Genomic DNA, 18,914 nt, shown 5'->3' on the forward strand with positions numbered 1-18,914 from the left:
CCAAAATGTACTCACTTATTTGATTTCATCCCTTTTCACCATTTGTCAAGCCCAAAGTCACAATGCATTGTGAAATGAGTTCTTAATGTGGAGTAATGAGGCTGTCATGGCAAAGCAGTCTCTGCTTGTTTGAGTTTGACTCATGTCGTAGATTCAATTAAATCAGCTGAAGTCAACCTGGCCTCGGGCCAGATCGGTAATGGGTGACCTCATTCAAACAATGCTCTGACATATTGAAACAATAAGAGGAAGGGCCTTGAGTCAGTTCGAAAAGCAAACTCCACACAAAAGCGATAAGGTAGAAAAATTACAGTGAAGTCACCAAAGTGTTAGAAAGATTCATGTAGTCATGTGTCGTCAGGGATGCTTTTTTTTTTTTATCATTTTGGTGCCAGAGTTGTTGCTTGTGCATGTGTGTACTGCCATTAAAATCACAAACCTATCGGAGCATAGTTCTTATGAAAGATGCTCAAAGCAATCTTATATTGTAAATAAAAGATAAACATCACTATTGTCAATATGCCAAACTCCATATGCTCTGTGGACTTTGACTCCAACTTCCTTTGCCTGTTATAACTGTAAGCAAAATTGGCCGAGCTTTAGAGATGCAACTACCTTACAGATTAAGTTAAACACAGCTGGTCCATTTCTTCTTTTGGAGGTTTACTTATCCTCAGAAGTCCAAACTGATTTATTTGGATGTTGAAATGCCTGGAATCTAAATCATGACACAAACACTCCCAAGGCTATGTAAACAACCTTTCCAGTTCCAGTCGACAACCACGCTTTCTGAGCAATAACTTGACTGCCAAGGGCAAAAGCACTTCTCACTTTTGGAAGGGTCTCCACTGTCACACAGTTATTAAGAGAGGGTGCTTCTCAGTTTGTGTTAAAGGGAGTAGGTATCACTAAAAGGCTTATTTTGCTTCCACTGTCAATGTATAATCAATTATGTTACTTATTTTAAGGTATGTTTATCATTCATTATGTGTGGAATTAAAGAGACTTCCTGAGTGCTTTGCAGAATAAATTGAAATGAGGTAACAAAATCAAAATTGAGGTAACAAAATCTTGCTTTACTCGCTCTTGTTTCTCTACTCACAGGGGCAATAGTGGTTACAGTAAACAGATAAAAGAGCACACACACTGTGCACACACACACGCTGTGTACACACACACACACTGCATCTCATTAAGCTGCATTCCCTCTGGCCCTTATTCCATTAGAAATTAAAACTCGGGACAATTAGTGGCAGATTGGTCTCAGCTCAGTGCGCTATAGTCGCGCTCTCAAGGCACTGAGATGACTTAATTACAGGTTCATCTGAAAACTGTGCGATGGTACTGTGCTGGAGCACACAGTGAATACCTGGAGCAAGGGTCAATCACAACAAGCTTAGTAGATGAAGAATTAACTGCTGAAAATAGCAACATGTACAAAAAAAAAAAAATTCAAAAACTCAAAATTTCTTTACTGAGAAATTATAAGCTACGCTCTTGTTAGTGTAACCCTGCTGGTTTAAGATCATTTCAACCAAAGGATAACAAAAGAATGGGAGAAGATGGACGTCAAATGTTGGTGAGTTCAGATTTCTCTAAGCAGGACACCCGTTTCCTTGTTTAGGAGATAATTTGGTACTTGACTCGTAAGTGTCAGTCTGTCACTTCTTCTGGATGGAGGGTAGTGCCCAACTGACCAGAATATAACTTGTGCACATACTCCAAATATGTGAGGCATCTCTACAGGTCAGGACGGCACACTCTTTAAGCTACCATCACCGATTTTTAACTAAAATCTTAAGTAGTGAAGTCAAGGCCGAATTAAACATCTTAACCTCACTACAGTAGGTTTCAGTGGACAGGGTGACCACAGAAAGCAAGTTACTTTCTCAAAAATCCTGAACGAACACGAACGACTAACTTATTTTTTTTATCTGCTTTATAACTCTGCTTATGACAAGGACACAAAGCACATTTTTCTGTAATTGAACCAACTCTAGTTTATGTAACGACTGACCGTTCTGCCCTTCAAGCTAGAGAGAGAGGGAGAGAGACAGAAAGAGTGATTTGATCGCTCCATGTACTTGCTCTTGTCACGTGACACCATGTCCCATTATATTGTGATGTTGTCATAGGAGGAGAGGAAATGAAATGCCTTGAAGCTATATGGGATGTGTGTGAGTGTGTGTGGGGTTGGATGGTGGGGTGTAAAAGTGAGTGAGTGAGTGTGTGTGACCCTGCGTGCGTGTGTGTGTGGTCCTGCAGAGTTTGAAACGTGTCCAAAATGAGTGTGTTTCTAAATGGCACCACTGTGCAATCCTAACACTGGCAACTCAAACCCACCTTTTGCACATCAAACATCATATGTAAGCACAATATATTATGTTAAAGTGTCGGTAGCACACAAACCAACACTTTGACCTTCATGGGATGATAAGAATACTGTCTTGATGATATGAGATTATCTAGATGTTGAAAATTATTATGCTTATGCAACAACCAGAGTGAGAACTTGTAACAGTTGGGCCTGTAGCATATGTTTTAAAACCTTGCTCAACTTGATAACATGAAAATTGAGCATGTTGTGTTTGGTGATGAGGAGACTTCACAGTGACCTCTGACTGAGCAAGAAATGATACAGTAGATGTCAAAATTTCCCCAGAGTCATTTTATCTTAAGAACTTTACTGTTGTTTTCTTGCTTAGGTTTTTTTTTGGGGGGTCTCTGGTTCCAAATCTATCCATACGCAAACCTACCAAACCATATTAGCTATCTCACCCCTTAAAAGCTGTCTGGTTCTGCCAGTACTCAACATGCTACTTGAATACTTTGAATATAGCTCAGTTTTGCATTTTGACATATTTTTATGCAAATGAAGTCAGTGCATGATGGTATATGAGTTGTCTGAAGGCTTGTTTCCTACATGGGGGCAATACGATCACCTGTCCCTATGAAATACTATGCGTTTATCTCCTTTGTGTCTAAATAAATGATAATTTATAAGCCCTCCTCTGGTGGCTGTGGTTGAGGCGGTTAATGAGTTCTGTGCCATGTGTGGATAACCGCACATTACAGAGGTACTTTATTATTTGTGGTTGATGTCTATGACAATTCTGTTATCATGTGCATTCATGGTGAAAGATTCAAACTGTTTACTAGCAGGCTTTCTTCACTGATTCATTTTGCACATACTGTAGGATGAGGTTTCATGAGTTGTCACTAAGATGCAGAGGAGATAAAGTTTCTATATGGTTGGTGTTATTATTGCTTTCATGTCTCTTTTTATGTAAAGGGGATTTTTGGCAAAAACTACCAGGCGTGACAGAAATTCAAGGGGGAAACACTACATGCATTAAACTCAGTGGGTTACAGTTTAAACCTGCTTTTTATCCAGTCTTTCCACCTGTACATTTTCTTGAGCTGATGCTTTTGCTCCAAATCTGTACCAGATTGCATCATTATTTCCCACCTGATATGTCGACAGTTTAATGTAGTTGCTCCATAATCCGAGTAAAGTCAGTAATTATACAACTCTGTGCTCTGTGTGTGTAAACATGGCTACTGTTTTACATGCAGTGATAGCCAAATCTAGACACAGCGAGAGGGAAAAGTTTCTCGATTTTTAACAATGGAAAAATTGGGGACAATGAGCGATGAAAGAAGCTGTTGTTTTTTTTCAACAAGTCACCGTGTCAGTTGAGAATTTCCTTTGTGTGTGTCTCTGTGTTCAGGGGATGTTGCATGAATGGGCAGTCAGCATTTAGGGTTCAAAAGAAAACAGCAGCCTGAGCTCCTGTCTGTGTGAAAACCAAGGCTACGGTGCTCTGTATCAAGTGCCATTGTTTTGGTAATAGTAAACCTGGGGCACTTGCCAGGAGGCATTAGTCATTCATCTAACAAGCTCCACAAAGCAAACCACAAAGTGCTCCACTGTCAACTTCCTCTTATTGAATTCTGAGCACATAAGGCACATTTCCAAGTATCTTACAGCAAGGTATAAACTTTCTGATTACTAGCTACCTGAAATATGGCTGCCATGTTTGTTTATTTGTGTGTTTCCTTGACGAGAAGGTAGCGCATTTGGAATCATGTGGGTTTTTTTGTGAGCGAGGGAGAGAATGAAGGGAGAGACGAAGGGAGGTGGCGGGTGAAAGGCGGATAGGAGGGGATTAGGGCGGAGTGCAATTTTTCAGCAGGCCAGGCATACGACATGATCTCTAATTACCCACAAAGCACTGTGTAACCCAAGCCACAGATTAGGCTGCATTATCAGGCTTAATAAAACATGACCATCTCTCAGTTTCACTCCCTCCCCCTGCAAACATTTCTGGTTATGACATTCACAATGCCTTTGCTAAGTAACTGGCCTAAAACTCTCTAACGGTTCAACTGCAGCAACAGGTACAGAACATTACAATAGCCCAACAAGGCATTAGCATTTTCTGGGTAACACATTGAGAGTAAAGGGTCAGTTTACCCAAATTGGAAAAGAACAGGTAAATTAGTATTTTCTAACTGGGAATAACTTTGGTTTTACTTGCCCAAATATCCTCTTCCATCCCATTTCAATGTCCCCAATACTCTGAGTATGTTTTAAAATAAAACATTAAAAAAAAAATTATATTTTAAGCACTGCAAACCAGATTCCATACACCTCCACTGTACTGCTCTGGCAGTATCAATCTCTGAGATGGATTTCTTGAACTTCTGGCCAAATAAAATCAAAACTATCACCAGGTTTTACCACTAGAGCGAAACCACTAGAGATAAGTGACAAAAAGTGTTTCTTGGAAGTCGCTGCTCTGACTTGCTAACATTACACTATCAGAACCTCGTCTGTCTCCTGCTGCTCTAAAATAACTCTTACACTAACAAGTTGTTTTTAGACTCCTTAACACAGCGCACAAGTGTCTTATCCCTTTTCACTTGATTTTAGAGCACTGGGCTGGCCGTTAGCAACTTTGTCTGATTTGGTGAGTTGGGACCTGACGGAAGCACGTCCCGATCAGCTATCATCTCTCCTCTTTGACACCCTGGTCTGATTCTACATTGACTGCTGATGCGCACACACACACACACACACACACACACACACTCATGCACACACTGTAGATACATGTACAGCACAGTTTTGAGGTGCTTGTACTTAAGTATTTCCATTTCATGCTAATTTATAAATTTAATCTACTACATTTACAAGTGAAATATTGTACTTTTTACTCCACCACATTTATGTGATACTTACAGTTGCACTTTATTACTTTTCAAACTAAGATGAGATTGTAAAATAATACATAGTTAAACAGTTTATAAAGTAGTGAACTCCCCCTGGATCAGCTACAGCATTAGAATGCTGCTTATATTTTATTAGTAACAATAATCTGACAAAATAATCTATGATACAGAAATATAACACTGACAGGGTCAATTTTGCTGCACAGTGAGTATTTTTTTTTACAGTTGATACTTAAAGTACATTTTGTTCATACTGCTGCACTTTAAGTAAAGGTTTTAATGCAAAACCTTTACCTCTAATATTTCTACAGTGTGGTAATGCTACTTTTACTTCAGTAAAGGATCTGAATCCTTCTTCCACCATTGCTAAAGTGCCAGAACACACACACACACACACACACACACACACACACACACACACACACACACACACACACACACACACACACACACACACTATGCATACAGATACACATATACTTTCTTGGTCCACGTGGGTTGTGCCAGTAAGTGCTGCTTTAGGCTACGGTTTTTCACTACTGTCTACTGTGTTATTAACAATTCTATAAAAAGATCTGCTCAAGTTTCCCTTTCCTGTGTGTTAACAACCCTACCAAGCAGCTATGAGGTTGCTGAAGCCTAGTTAAAAGAGAGACAGAGTCCACAATAACATAACACCATTGACTGTATGTCATAATTTCCAAAATCCTACTTTTCTTTCCTCTGTTTGTTTTTCTTAGCGACATCACTCATCGGCATGGCTCATGGCCAGCTTGAGACTAAATAGGTCGACAACACAAAGAGAGGGCCTCTTTCTTTCGCTTTCCCTCCCTTTTCTCAACCCACAAGTCTCCTCTAACCTCTCTACCTCATTTTTTCTTTAACAACATCTTTCTCTATTCTTTTCTCTGTCTGTAACTCTGCAGAAACTTTTTGCCTTTTCTCAGTTTTAGGCGATTCCCATGTCTGAAACCAAAGATAATAGCATTGCAAGGACTAAAACCATGGTATTACCACTGTACTTTCTGTCACACTTCTCTTTCTGCCCATTGTAAACGATCATGGAGCTCATCATTAGCTCTCAAAGAGGAAGAATGAGCCACAGTTTGATTACCTCGGTGGCTCTGTGGGCTCCCGCAGTCTCTGCTGACTGAATTGGATGCAGACGATTACAGCCTTGCGCAGGCAATTATATCTGCCTGCTAAATATGTCACACATAATAAACACATGCTCCTGACAGACAAGGGACAAGGCGAGACAGTCACAGCTGGGTAAAGAGGAAAGAGAGCAAATTCAGGATCATATGGATTTATCAACTCTGTCTTCCTCAAGTGGAAACCTCTCACAGTCCAAATCAATGCTTGTCAGTGAATTAATGAAAGACACCAGTGCACAGATTAGAAGTCAAAGATCTGATGGTGCATGGAAACCTAAAAAAAGTAACATTGTAATTTCCTCTATTCACTAAATTCAAACTATTCACACTGGGAGCTTTTAGATCATTGTGCCTTCTATGTACTGCTTCTGAGTTACTCTGGGCTTGGACCATTAATTGAAATTTCATATAGGTACTGTCCCTTCAGGCCACAGTGCAAACATGGCACTGACACCAAGCCGATAATATTTGTAAAGGATATTCAGTGAAAACAAGGGAGGGAAAGAGCCTTAAATCCCTGGCAAGGAGCTTATACCATGGCCCATGGTGTTTGCACAGGACATACCTCAGGAAGCTGAGACAACTGGGAATGTTTGTCCAGCTTCCAGACTCTTCCAAGCATACATACATACAGTACATACAGCACCGTACATACATACAGTACATATGTACATACATTCATACACAGAAACTCTACATGAGTACATACTGCATATCATACATACGTACACAGAGTACCCAGAGTGGGAGCTACACGTGTACAAACATGCATATATAATTAGAATCAGAATCAGAAAAAATTTCACTGACCCTCACTGGAAAATTGCTTTGTTACCACTGCACCACCAACAGTTGGAACAGAGGAAGTAAAATAAGTAAAACACTACTATAACCAATAATCATGAATACACAGTAAGTGAACTGAAAGTACAATAGTACAAATGCAAATGTACAAAAAGTAATATGTCTTTAGAATCACTAGGCCTCTTTCACATTAAGGTCCATCAGGGTTTTTGTTTCCACCTATAAGGCAGTGCACAAACTGAAAGAAACTGTGGAGAGTCTTGTCCAATTGAAGTCCCCTGGAGATCGTGAGGAAAGCACTGGGGTGCAGAGTCTGGAGTCTCACAGTAACTCAGTGGAGGACATCACAAGCGGCTGCTGGGTTAGCAGAGGGGGTGATATAAACAACAACCGCTGGTGTGTGAGAACTCCCTGGGAATGTAGTATAGCCCTGCGGCTAACAGTTCTGTTAATGTCTGGGCTGAAGAAACGTTCCATCCACCTGATCCATCTAAAGGTTGTCAATAGTAGTGATGGGATCCAGAGTATCTTCCTGTAGCCATGTCTTGGGCCACCAGCTCGCCCATCTTATTGCCCAGTTGCCCATGATGATAGAAGGGAGATATGCTTCTCTCACTCAGTCTCTGTTGTATGGACCTAGCTCTCTTCCCTTGTTGCTTTGTTACTCCTCTGTATCAGAGTCCTTCTCCTGAGTTCTAAAGGGATGTCCATTCTTCTGATCACTATCCTGACGGCCTCAATTAGTTTGCTGAATGAGAAGCATTCAAAAAGGTACCTGAATGAAATTTCACAGAACTCTCTTTGGTAGCACGTTTAGAGAGGGCACAATTTAATAAATTACTTGTAAAGATTTAAACAAGTATGACAAGAGAAGAAAGCTAAAAAGCTGGAAAAATAAGAAAACAAACATGAGCAACTGCAACAGGCTGCACACAGCCCAAGAGCCCTAGGCGACATCTCCAAACTGCCTGTTTTTTTAATAGCTGAATTTATTTAGTTTTCTTTCAAAATCAAAAACCCTTCGCAATTTGCCTCTCATTCACCTGTTCATATGTAAACACACACAACACTGGCAGCGAGCTACCCTGCAAGGTGCTGGCCTGATCATCACGAGCAAGTACTCTTCGACATGTGGACTGGGAGTCAAACAGTTTAAATTCACAGGGATGTAAAACAGAGGAAAGCAGAAAAATCTCATGTTAGATAGATTGATAGATAGATAGATAGATAGATAGATAGATAGATAGATAGATAGATAGATTCAACATCAATTTCACCATGTGGCCATGCACCATTCCTTCTGCCTATTTGCAGCCATTAACAAACATAATCAACATTTAACTAAACACCCAGGGGCCTACTCTGCAGCAGGTGCTGGCACTGTTTCTTTTTCTGTCTTCTTCTGCAGTAGGAATGAGAATACCATCGCATTGCCCCATGGGAAGGCCCGGGCTGACTAATGTAAGCACACTACAGTGGGGCGGCTGGTCTTAATTATGGTAACAGACGCTGAGGGGGATGCACTGGTACCCACCAACGAGCAAGTAGCTTAGCATTGGCAGGGCCAATAATTAGCACATGGGTAAACCCCCCCCCCCACCACTACCACACACACACACACACACATTCATACTGCCACTCTCATTACCTACATCAAACACAAACACTGCATTTAAAGGCCAAGCAAAGAGACACGGACCACTGAAATGGTGAAAAAGGTATTCATGATTCTGAATGTGTTACGACCGCATCATGGGTCTTATTTCCTTTCATCATTATTCATATCTGTCCACATCTATCATTCCTAATCTCCAAAAATCCCTAAAACAAAGTCACCTAAAACAGATACAGACACCTTGTTTTTGGTTGGGAATAGGACTTTTCACACAGAGTCACCGAGGTAAAAAATACATAAGGCAAGAAATCTCTGTGCCATATTCAGGCCCTGTGACTCAGCCAATGTCAGAGCCAATTCCAGTTTTATTGAAGTGATTTCAAATAGTCAGAATCCCTATTAAAAAATCTCCTCCATGTGTCGGGGCACTGAGGGTATGTTTTAGTGGCTGTTTTTGCTCTGCCCCTGCTCGCTGTGTGTCACCATCCCTTACTGTGGTATGCATGGCCTTCCTCTGCACGGGACTATGAAAGCAATTGTGATTGTGATTCCGTAGTCAGCAAAACGCTTGAATGGCCCCGAGTTAGCATGCGCGGGCACACACACACACTCACAGTGTCCCCATACTGAGCCACTGATTACTTCAACCCATTTGACTCTCACTCATCCTTTGATTCTCCCTTTCTGCCTCTCTATCACATACCACAGAGTGTGTCATTAGCTAATAGCAGCAACATCACTCAGCATAAACATATACCACAGCCTGCATTACATGGAATGGTTTTTTGTCGGCCATGTTAACCAAGTACTCAAGGAGTTAAAAATAACACTTCTGCACTAAGCCAAAACTCACAATAAAAATGTCAGCGTGTGTATTTAAGAGCTTGTTTCACTTGAGGATGATCAGTTGATGGAAACCAACTGAATATGTTAATGCAAAGAAGTCAAACCTTTGCACAGCACACACAAGGCCGTCCTGTATTTAAAAAAAAATAAAACTGAGATAAGGCATTCAAATGGAGCTCATCATTTCCCAGCTTATCTGAGGCAGAGGAGACCACCTACCAACAAAGCCAGCTCCTCAGTCATTCCCTATCTAAGCAGATATCAGTTGTTGGGAGGATATATGAGCTGGGTGGGGCCTGGGTGTATAAACACAGGGCCTACTCTCTCTCTGCACTCCATGCTAGTGCTATACTGTAGGCACCTCAGCAGCAGCGGCAGCAGCAGTCAGCACTGTTTGATTAAGGTATTCAAATAAAGGAGCAGACACTGTGTTCCCATTTCACAGAGCAAACTAAAAGTGCCGGACAAACCAAAAGCCACTGTGAAATTACAGGTTTACATGTAGTGTAACACAAGATGTATCCGTATAGTTTCAATGCTTTCAGCAATACATTAGGTGCAAATTAGTACAGTATTTGCACAGTATATGTGAGTAATGTGCATACCATCCATCCAGTAACGCTGCAGACAGCATTAAAACGTGGCACGGTAGCGTATTACCATCAGATCACCAAGCTGTTACAATAGTATTATTCTGTGTAATATCTCCTCGGCTGTGGGAGAGCACCACAGTAATAAAAGACACGCACACTCACAGTGAAACAAAGTGAGCACTGAAAGTACTGAAGTGAACATCTTCAGGGTTATTTATGGATCTTTCTGATTCATCTCAGGCTGCACTTGAAGTAGCTCTTCTGCTCGTTTATGCATCTCCGTCTTTGTGTTCCTCACCTTTACTTTTTGTTTAACAGTACTGAACGTCTACAGTAAATACAGGCTTAGCACAAACTGTTCATGTTGCTTGAGAACAAATCGATGACGAAAGCTGGTTGCCAAAACTGGGAAAATGTTCTCTCTTTGAAAGACTTTTTTTTCTCTTTGCTTTTATTTTTTTGCTTATCATCGACAACCGTGCCAAACTGGAGATGACTTGCAGCGATTGGTGATCACAGTAATTATCAACACGTTGAATGAAGTGAAAGAAAGAATACATCCAGAGGCATTCATGCACATGCAATATTATGAATGAAAGAAACTGCAGCTCCAAATGAGCAGTGTGACAAAGGCTGTAAGCATGGCAGCCGCACATGTTCCCTGGAAGTCACATAAACTTGCTAATTACTCAAACTAAGCTCGTGTCCGCTCACAGCATCTAGAGTGAGTCAGTAACACACAGAACAGGCTTGCAAATAAACAGACTATAAAGCGAAAATACAAGCACGTGCTTATTTCATCCAATTAAGTTTGTGTCTGACTCAGATTAACACTACTACTTTCACAGTGATAAAAGGAGAAATGTTTTCTGAGGCTGTAATTTGCTTTTTTTTTTTTTTTTTTTTTTGGTTAAACATAGATACTGGAGCAGTCGGTAATGGTGCAAAATCTCAACATGGTTGGCAAATTGCAAACATCTAACCGAAAGCTTTTTTTTTTTAAATTCAAAACATTTTGACTGTTCTCCAATAAAATTCACCCAAAAGAATATTCACAAGCTAAACTAGAAGCCAACAAATCCACCAAAATATTCTGCTTCAAACCAAAAATATATCCACATGAATATGCAAAGTAAGCTCATAAAAACAATTGACCTTAATGCTATGATTAGCCTTTTGCCTCTACTCTGCTTAAGAAAGAGACCTGGGCTGAATTTGAAATTGGCCAACCACGGGCTGTCAGAGATGATTAGCAGCAGGCAGAGCTGATCTGTAGATACAGTACCTACATAACAAATCAGATGTCTCTTTAATGCCACCGTCAGTTTGACAAGCGTTTGAGGAGAGGAACCTGACCTCGTGCACTGTGTTAACAGGACACCAAATGATCCCCGCTGGTGCAGGCCTCATTTGCATTGCTAGTGAAGGCAGTTAGTGTTACACATGTGATGACAGCAAATTATACCTCCCCCAGTGGAAAGACCCCTAAGTAAGGAGTGGAGTGGGAGTGGAGGCATTTCAATAATTCAAACGAACACTTGTAATTTTGAGGGGTGCCACACTTTTGTGTAGGTGACAGTAGTTGGTGTCACTGTCTCTCTTGTGAAAGCACCGTATCATTTAAAATCTAGTGGCTTTGTTTCCAGGATTCATGCAGAGCGTGGATATCAGCATATTCTTAGGATTATCCGCATGGAGGATGATCCTAATTCGTCTGACCTACAAGAAGATAGCCATGTGCGGAAGAGACAGTTATATGAGCCCATTTGAGTCACAGGTGTAAACCTGCCTCATGTATCAGTAAATGTTTTATATAGACCTCATTTCATCTGCGATCAAATGGGAGCCACTACATCCTGATAGGTTTTTTTGCTTAGTTTTTTTGCCTTTCGTGCCTGAACAAACTATGTGCTAGCAAAGACTGTATACAGCACTACTTTTAAGACCTACACTGGAAGATGATCTTTTCAGTTAAGTACTGAAATTTTCCATTCAGTTACAAAGAATTTCCATTGCCCACACAGTGAAAGACAAACATCCCCAACTGTGTTTTTTGTGTCATTCCCTTCACTGTCATACCTGAAAGCCATCATTATTCTGAGAAAGCAAGCCAAAGAACTCCAAACCATCTTTTATCTCAGAAGAGCTTCATCTACAGCAGCAGGTCAGCATCCAGAGACTGTTGGTGTACGGTAGGTGACAGCAACAAAGTCTAATTTAGGGACTGCAGATGGCTAAAAATGCCTGTAACACTAGTGGAAGCTGCAAGTCCGTTAATTGAACAGTTTAAAATTGTTTTCCTAGAATTTCCACAGGGCATAGGTGGTGTTTGTGGTACTCATTAGTACTTTTTCTGTGATCGGATCTTACTTTATGTTGTTTTTTTTTTTATCGCTTGTGGCAGGTTTTCAAATGTAAGATTTCTACTGTTGCCCCATCTTTGTGCTATTTAGAACAGGATTAAGCCTACTGGTTGTTTTTTCGCGAGGGTTCATAATTTATTTATTTTTTTCTTGGCAAATGTAAAACAACAAAAATATTAATAACGCTGTTTAAAAAAAAAAATGCCTGCGCACTTGCAGCGAAGTCAGTGCAGGTCACAAGCCAAAAGCCGCGGGGTGTCAAAACTGAGAGAGAGAAAAGAGTGATACTTGTAACAGCCAGACTGCTGTGGTTTCTCGTTACAAAGTAATTAACAGTACATTACTGGCACACATCCATTTAATCGTTCAACTCCCAGCGGAAAAAAAAACCATGTAAGCCATAAGAAATCACTGAGAGGGAAGCTAATGTTGGAGCAGAGAGCAGAGTGGGACAGTATGGATTCTATACAGCCCCTGGTATTCCACATCGGGTGGGACACTTAATGCCAGCTTTGTGCAAAACACAACTGCACAGTCTCACAGGGGGGAAATAACATTTTAACCATGCTGGTTGGAGGAGAAAAAGTTGGACAACACATTTTCGTTCTACAGCAAAATAGAAAGGTTGCAGCTTTCAGTGTTAAAGTAATCGCTAATTCTTTATCCTGTCCCGGACTAAACTAAAACCAGTCCATCCAAACCCAGGTCGCTTTACTTGCTGACAGCTGACTATTTATTTTTTTTCCAAGTGTGTAACTGTGTGTTTGGAGAAAGTGAGCGCCCGTGTGGATTAAAAACGCATCCAAAGCATGCGTTTGCAGCGCGTGAACAGGCTGTATTGGCTCATATAGAGAGACAGGTGAGGCATTAAAGCATTTCAGTGCACGAGGCTGCTCGATTTGTTATTTACCTTGTTCGAGTGGTAATAGTCCAACGAGCTCAGACAACTTGGATCAGTCGGTAGGGAGCATGAACCCACATTTGCCGGGGGCGCAGGATAAAATCTCACGTCCATCTCAGGCTCTGCGAGACTGAAGGCATGAAATCACTTTCAGCGTCTTTGACTCACTATTGTCTCAGCAAACACAACGCCAAAGCAGGAGAGACCGAGAAAAAAAAAAAAAGAAGTGGGGGAGTTTTACTCGGTACACTCTTCCCTCACATCCGTTCGCGGCCGAACTTCGGCACCAACTCTGGTGATGCGCAGTCCTCCACAGAGAGCCCCGCACCGGGATGCGAAACACTCACTCACTCACTCAAAACGGAGAGTAGAAATTTCATGGATACGCACGTGTTGGCAAAACTATCCCCTTGTTCCTGAACAAATAAAAGCAAACCTCCAACTTAGATCCTCTCTTATTAGTATATAATTTTTTTTTTACGGCTGAACGGTAGCCTATAAATGTGCAGCCTCTGTTTTCCCACTGCTCTCAGGACTCCATACAGGCTTTGTTATGGAGGTGCATATTCTTGCATTGGTTCCAGTACAGAAGTGGTTGGACTTCCCTCTGCCATGCGACCTCTGCCGATAATAAACGGGAAAGGGGAACGGAGGGAGAAGGGGGAGGGGAGATTGGTGGCTGCCTTGGCAACCGCTCTCCTTTCTGCAACTGCGCGCTTCTGATTAGCTGGAAATGTAGTAGTGTGCACGGCTGTGCATTATAAAGCGCACTCTGCTTCCATCAGTGCTTCATAAAGGCTTCCATTTGGGTTATTGTGCCAAGACGGATGGGAGGAGGTTGCACAGAGTCTCTCTGTAGTTCGACTATGTTTTTTTTATTATTATTAAATGTATTTTTATTTTTCATTTTACAACTTGAACCCGCTGCGTTTAATGTCGACATCATTTTGATTATACAAAAACCTGCCATAGTCTTTAGTCTAAAGCAGTGAGCAAAATTCACTTGGGTAGGTCTCTGCACTCTCACTCTCTCGTTTTACTGTAATACCTGTGAACGGGTCAAAGACACAACTCTGAGGTTTTCTTTATCTCTAGAGTTGATGACGATTTTTGAAAATTGAACTCAGTGTCAGTTGTCATAAAGTTGTTTTTGTCTCCTGTAGTACTTGTATTTTAAGTTTTAGTGTTGTTTTCATTACAAGAAGAGCAAAAATACAAGAAAATGTTAAAAAAAAAAATTTAAGCTGTAACATTATCCTTATATGACAATGCAGGGCAGCACACTTCTAACAATGAGCACTTTCCAACCTGAGCACTGCTCAGGTTGGAATATGTACAAGGAGGTTTAATCTTGTATTGCCATACAGTTGCACGTGTGTGGAGAGAAGCTGGGGCTGTGAGAGCTGCCTCTGACAGCTCGCTGAATGTGATGGATAGCACACCCTTGCCCTGTGATGTGCATGCACATTTGATGTTGAAATGGCCTATCCATGGGACCATTGTCTTTCAATCATGTCAAGGCAAAGTACAGAACAGAGCACATTTTCTGCTGCCTGGCGTTATTACTATGCCACAGTTTACAGCACAATCCATACACCCCTGCCTGCACGAAAATGTTCTTTATTCCCCCGATGCTGTTAATTTGGACCGTTTTTAGGATGCATCATCATTACAACAGTGATAATATAGCCTCTTTATCACTCCTCAACAGTGTTGCAGACAGGCTTTCATTAGGTGAACCTGGATGTGAATAAAGGAGCGTACCAATGAGAAGGGTACAATTGTTTTTACACAAACCGTGACAGCGGCATCTGCCCACTGCTGCAGCTCTTATGTTCCCAACCTTCAGAAAATGTAAAAAGCTGGTCATTATTTCAGCAGGTCTATTATGTTACAGTGCAACCTCTTTACAGTGTGGGCCTTCACTGGTAGGCATGTCCTGCCACTCTTCCCCGGCACAGCTCACAGAGGGTTAACCACATGGCTCAGTGCCATGGCTTCATGGGAATGGAATGTGGAGTGCTGTGTGTGCAGGGCTCCTTTCCCAGCATCCCTCACTGCCCAGGCGTATGCTAATGATCAGTATTATTGAAGCACAATTGATGGGCTAGCAACCAAACAAGAGAAACTAATTACTACTAAGGCTTTATTGTCCTTTAATTACTGAAGCTCTATGGCAATTAGTGCCGCACAAAGATGCAGCCCTACTTTAATCTCAAATAAAATGTGATGCAGATGAAAAAATTTGGAAGATGAAAGGTAGATAAGATAATTTGGCTTTCGGTTTGTTCTGCAGAAATGAAGGCTGATTTGAGTAAAGCGTGGGAGAACAAAAGAACTGCTGAGGGTTCTGCTAATTTAAACTGAAAATCATCTCAAAACAGAATTGGCACGTGATATTTCTGTGACCTTGGATAGCTAAATCAAGACAAAAAAAAAAAAAAAAAGAAGTGAATGCTCAACAATCTCTTCCTCAAAGTTACAGTAGAAAACAGCCAAGCAAGCCAGCAGTTTGTGATGTCAATAAATGATGACTTACAAAGCTATTACGATAAAGAGCAGGGACTTCGTAGAGCCACACACTGATTGTTTTACACCCACATGAGGTTTATTTTAATACTATGGAGCAAACCGTGTCGAGCCTGTACGGGCAGCAGAACTGAAACCCACTGTGTAGCATCTATAGTAGATGTATACATGGTTTAGAAACAAACATCTTATTCTCCCGTGTTACACTGATTGCTTCTCAAGAACATTATGGCAATGTTTAAACAACTGCAGCCACAATCTGGAAAAGCTGTATCTGTATCATTATTGAACACTATTTAAAAAAAAAAAAAGAGCAGCAGCTGGATGAACCCTCTGCAGTCACTTCAACTTTTCAGTTTTAAAAGTGTCATGACCTTTTAAAACAGCATTACTGCTGATTTAACCATCATTAAAGTCGTTTCAATGATTATACAACATATAGTAACATGAAGTTACAGTTAGTCTATGAAAGCCTCAAAGCATTTGTACAACAAGGAATTTGCAAACAATGAAGTCACAGATTTGCACCCATACACCCATAACCAATTCAGTCATTTCAGTCTCTCTCTCTCTCTCTGTGCATATAGACACACACACACACACACACACACACACACACGTATACTGTTTGTTTGTTTAAACATGCAATGTAAAAAAAACTGATAGTGACTGGCAAAGGTCTTCTTGATGAGGAAATGAGGAATGATCGTAGATCGCAGACAACAGGGAACAATGAAAACAAAACACAAAAAAACCTGGTTAACAGCTTTGTGGTTAGGTTGTGTTTTTCTTAACTTATTAACTGTTGGGCAATTACATGAGTGATTTGGTTTGTTTGGCTGTTCAGCTAGACTCAGACTCTAGTCTAGACTCTTTTTCTAACAGTGAGGCTTCTTAGTTAACTGCTACACAAAGCACTACAAAAAAGAAGGAAATTGCTTAATATTTTTCTCTGGCAAAAGTTTTGTGCATGAAAATGTAGGTGTTACAGATATTAAAACAAAAAAAAAAAGAAAAAAAAAAACAGCAACTGCTTTTTAATTTCTTCCAGTGATAAACCTGCAATGAAGTTGTGTCAGTTCATATTTTGAGATATTTTCTAGTTTCTGGCTTCCAGCTGTTTCTGTTACAATTCTTACCAACAGCATTTTTAAAAGTATTTTTGTGAGTTTTGTTAGAGTTACATTATACATTATTCTATATGTGTTTACAATGTAATCTGAATTACTCATGTAAAGACATTATATCCAGTTTCATGTGGCCAAGTGAATTATTCCATGTCAGGACTGAAGCATTTCTAAGATTAGGGGGGACTTAAAAAAAAAAACAGATTTTGAATTGTGTTGTTAGATATGTTGACGGTAGATTCAAATAACAACAGATGACTTCCTCTGTCCTCACTCACCATTTACATAAACAAAAAAAAAAATTCTTTTTTTTTTGTATTCCTGATGTACACATGACACACCCACAGAAGTGCAGGACATATTGTACTTTCACTATCTGGCATTTAGCATAATTTGATCTGTTCATGCAAACTGTAGGCCTAAGGGCAGCTATGGTAAGGTACATGCAAATGATACCATTATGTTAAACTTACTCTGTCTCTGTTGCTCTCACACAAATTCTCAAAACATAATTCCAGCACATAAACAAAGCATGATTGGTCTGTCACTCGTATGCCAGTACATGTCACAACACGCTGTTACAATGTGCAGAATGTTACAATATAAAGACTGCACTACTGCATTTGATGTTATGTTTGTTTGTTGTTCGAGTCATTTGTACACACAAAACAATAACTTTACCATTGCAAGGTGTGTCTCGGTGAGCTCTCTTTATTACTAATCATACACTATCTTTCTGTAGCACCTGTACACGTCTGGCAATAATGAGCTGTAAATTACAACCAAATCGAGGAAGTCTGCAGGAGATCTGGAGCTAAATTTCTCACCAAGAATCACTTTATAAAATGCCATGTTTATAGGATTTGTTGTTGGAGCAAGAAGTTAAAAGCAGATTTTGCGTCGTACAATCACCTGAGGGAAACATAGGAGCAGCCCTCTGGCCCAGCTTGCTGACCTTTGACCCCTGTGCCAGGTTGCACTGACCCTGCTTGTTTCAGCAGGGCATGGGAACCTGCAGCATGTCCTGAGTGTGTCAACAATCTGGTCCAGCACCACAAACAGCAATTAAGATAATGTTTCTGGGATCATTTATTTACTCTAGGACAAGAGAATGAGTTGTATTTTTCCATCTGCCATGAATGTCATTGTAACTGTGGTAATACAGCATGAAACATAAGCCAGTGTCGTCTTCTGTACAGTTTCCTGTTGGAATAGATGTAGCGGTCCTATAATGTCCTCGCTGCAATTCTGCAGACAAGGAGGTCATGACCTAGTTTCCCCAGAGGTCAGCTCCCATACTCTGTTGCAGGACTTTAAGCCTCTGACATCTGAACCACTAAAAGATTATGTCCATGTGTGGTTTTCCTTGATTTATTCCATACATGGAAAATGCTGACTCCCCCATCAGACATAAGCTACAGTACAGTACGCCTGTAAATCTGAGCTAGCACTGAGCACTAAAATGCTGGGATATTATATGACTGACATCATGTCCTCATTGTGTCATCCACCTAGCAAATCACCCTGAAGCATAATTAAGGAAAATCACCACAGGGCTTACATGCATTGACTCTTGATTTGGTGAAAGAGACGTGTATACCTTTCCCCTCTGCATGAAGGGCTGCAGGAAGACAGAGAAGCTCAGTGAAAAAGAGAACACACTTGTCAGTCTGACCACGTTTCATTTAGCACTTCATTTCAAGGAAATTCAAGAGACTCTTCTAATTGCCTATAGCATTTCAGC

The 18,914-nt window shown here is 40.7% G+C and overlaps 1 protein-coding gene across 2 annotated transcripts in view; it reads right to left on the reverse strand.

Annotated features, from left to right (window-relative positions):
* The window catches only part of LOC121199368 (TOX high mobility group box family member 2-like), a 75,486-nt gene extending 61,232 nt beyond the window's left edge, over positions 1-14,254 (reverse strand). The window contains exon 1 of one of the 2 annotated variants that reach the window (XM_041063979.1): positions 13,524-14,254. In XM_041063979.1, coding sequence (XP_040919913.1) covers positions 13,524-13,628 — 105 coding nt within the window. In that variant the 5' untranslated portion in view covers positions 13,629-14,254. The remainder of the gene's footprint in view (positions 1-13,523) is intronic. The other variant, XM_041063988.1, reaches the window with a different exon arrangement.
* Between the last annotated feature and the right edge of the window lie 4,660 nt (positions 14,255-18,914).

The sequence above is a fragment of the Toxotes jaculatrix genome, chromosome 2 (genome assembly GCF_017976425.1).
Source record: "Toxotes jaculatrix isolate fToxJac2 chromosome 2, fToxJac2.pri, whole genome shotgun sequence".
Classification (NCBI taxonomy): domain Eukaryota; kingdom Metazoa; phylum Chordata; class Actinopteri; family Toxotidae; genus Toxotes; species Toxotes jaculatrix.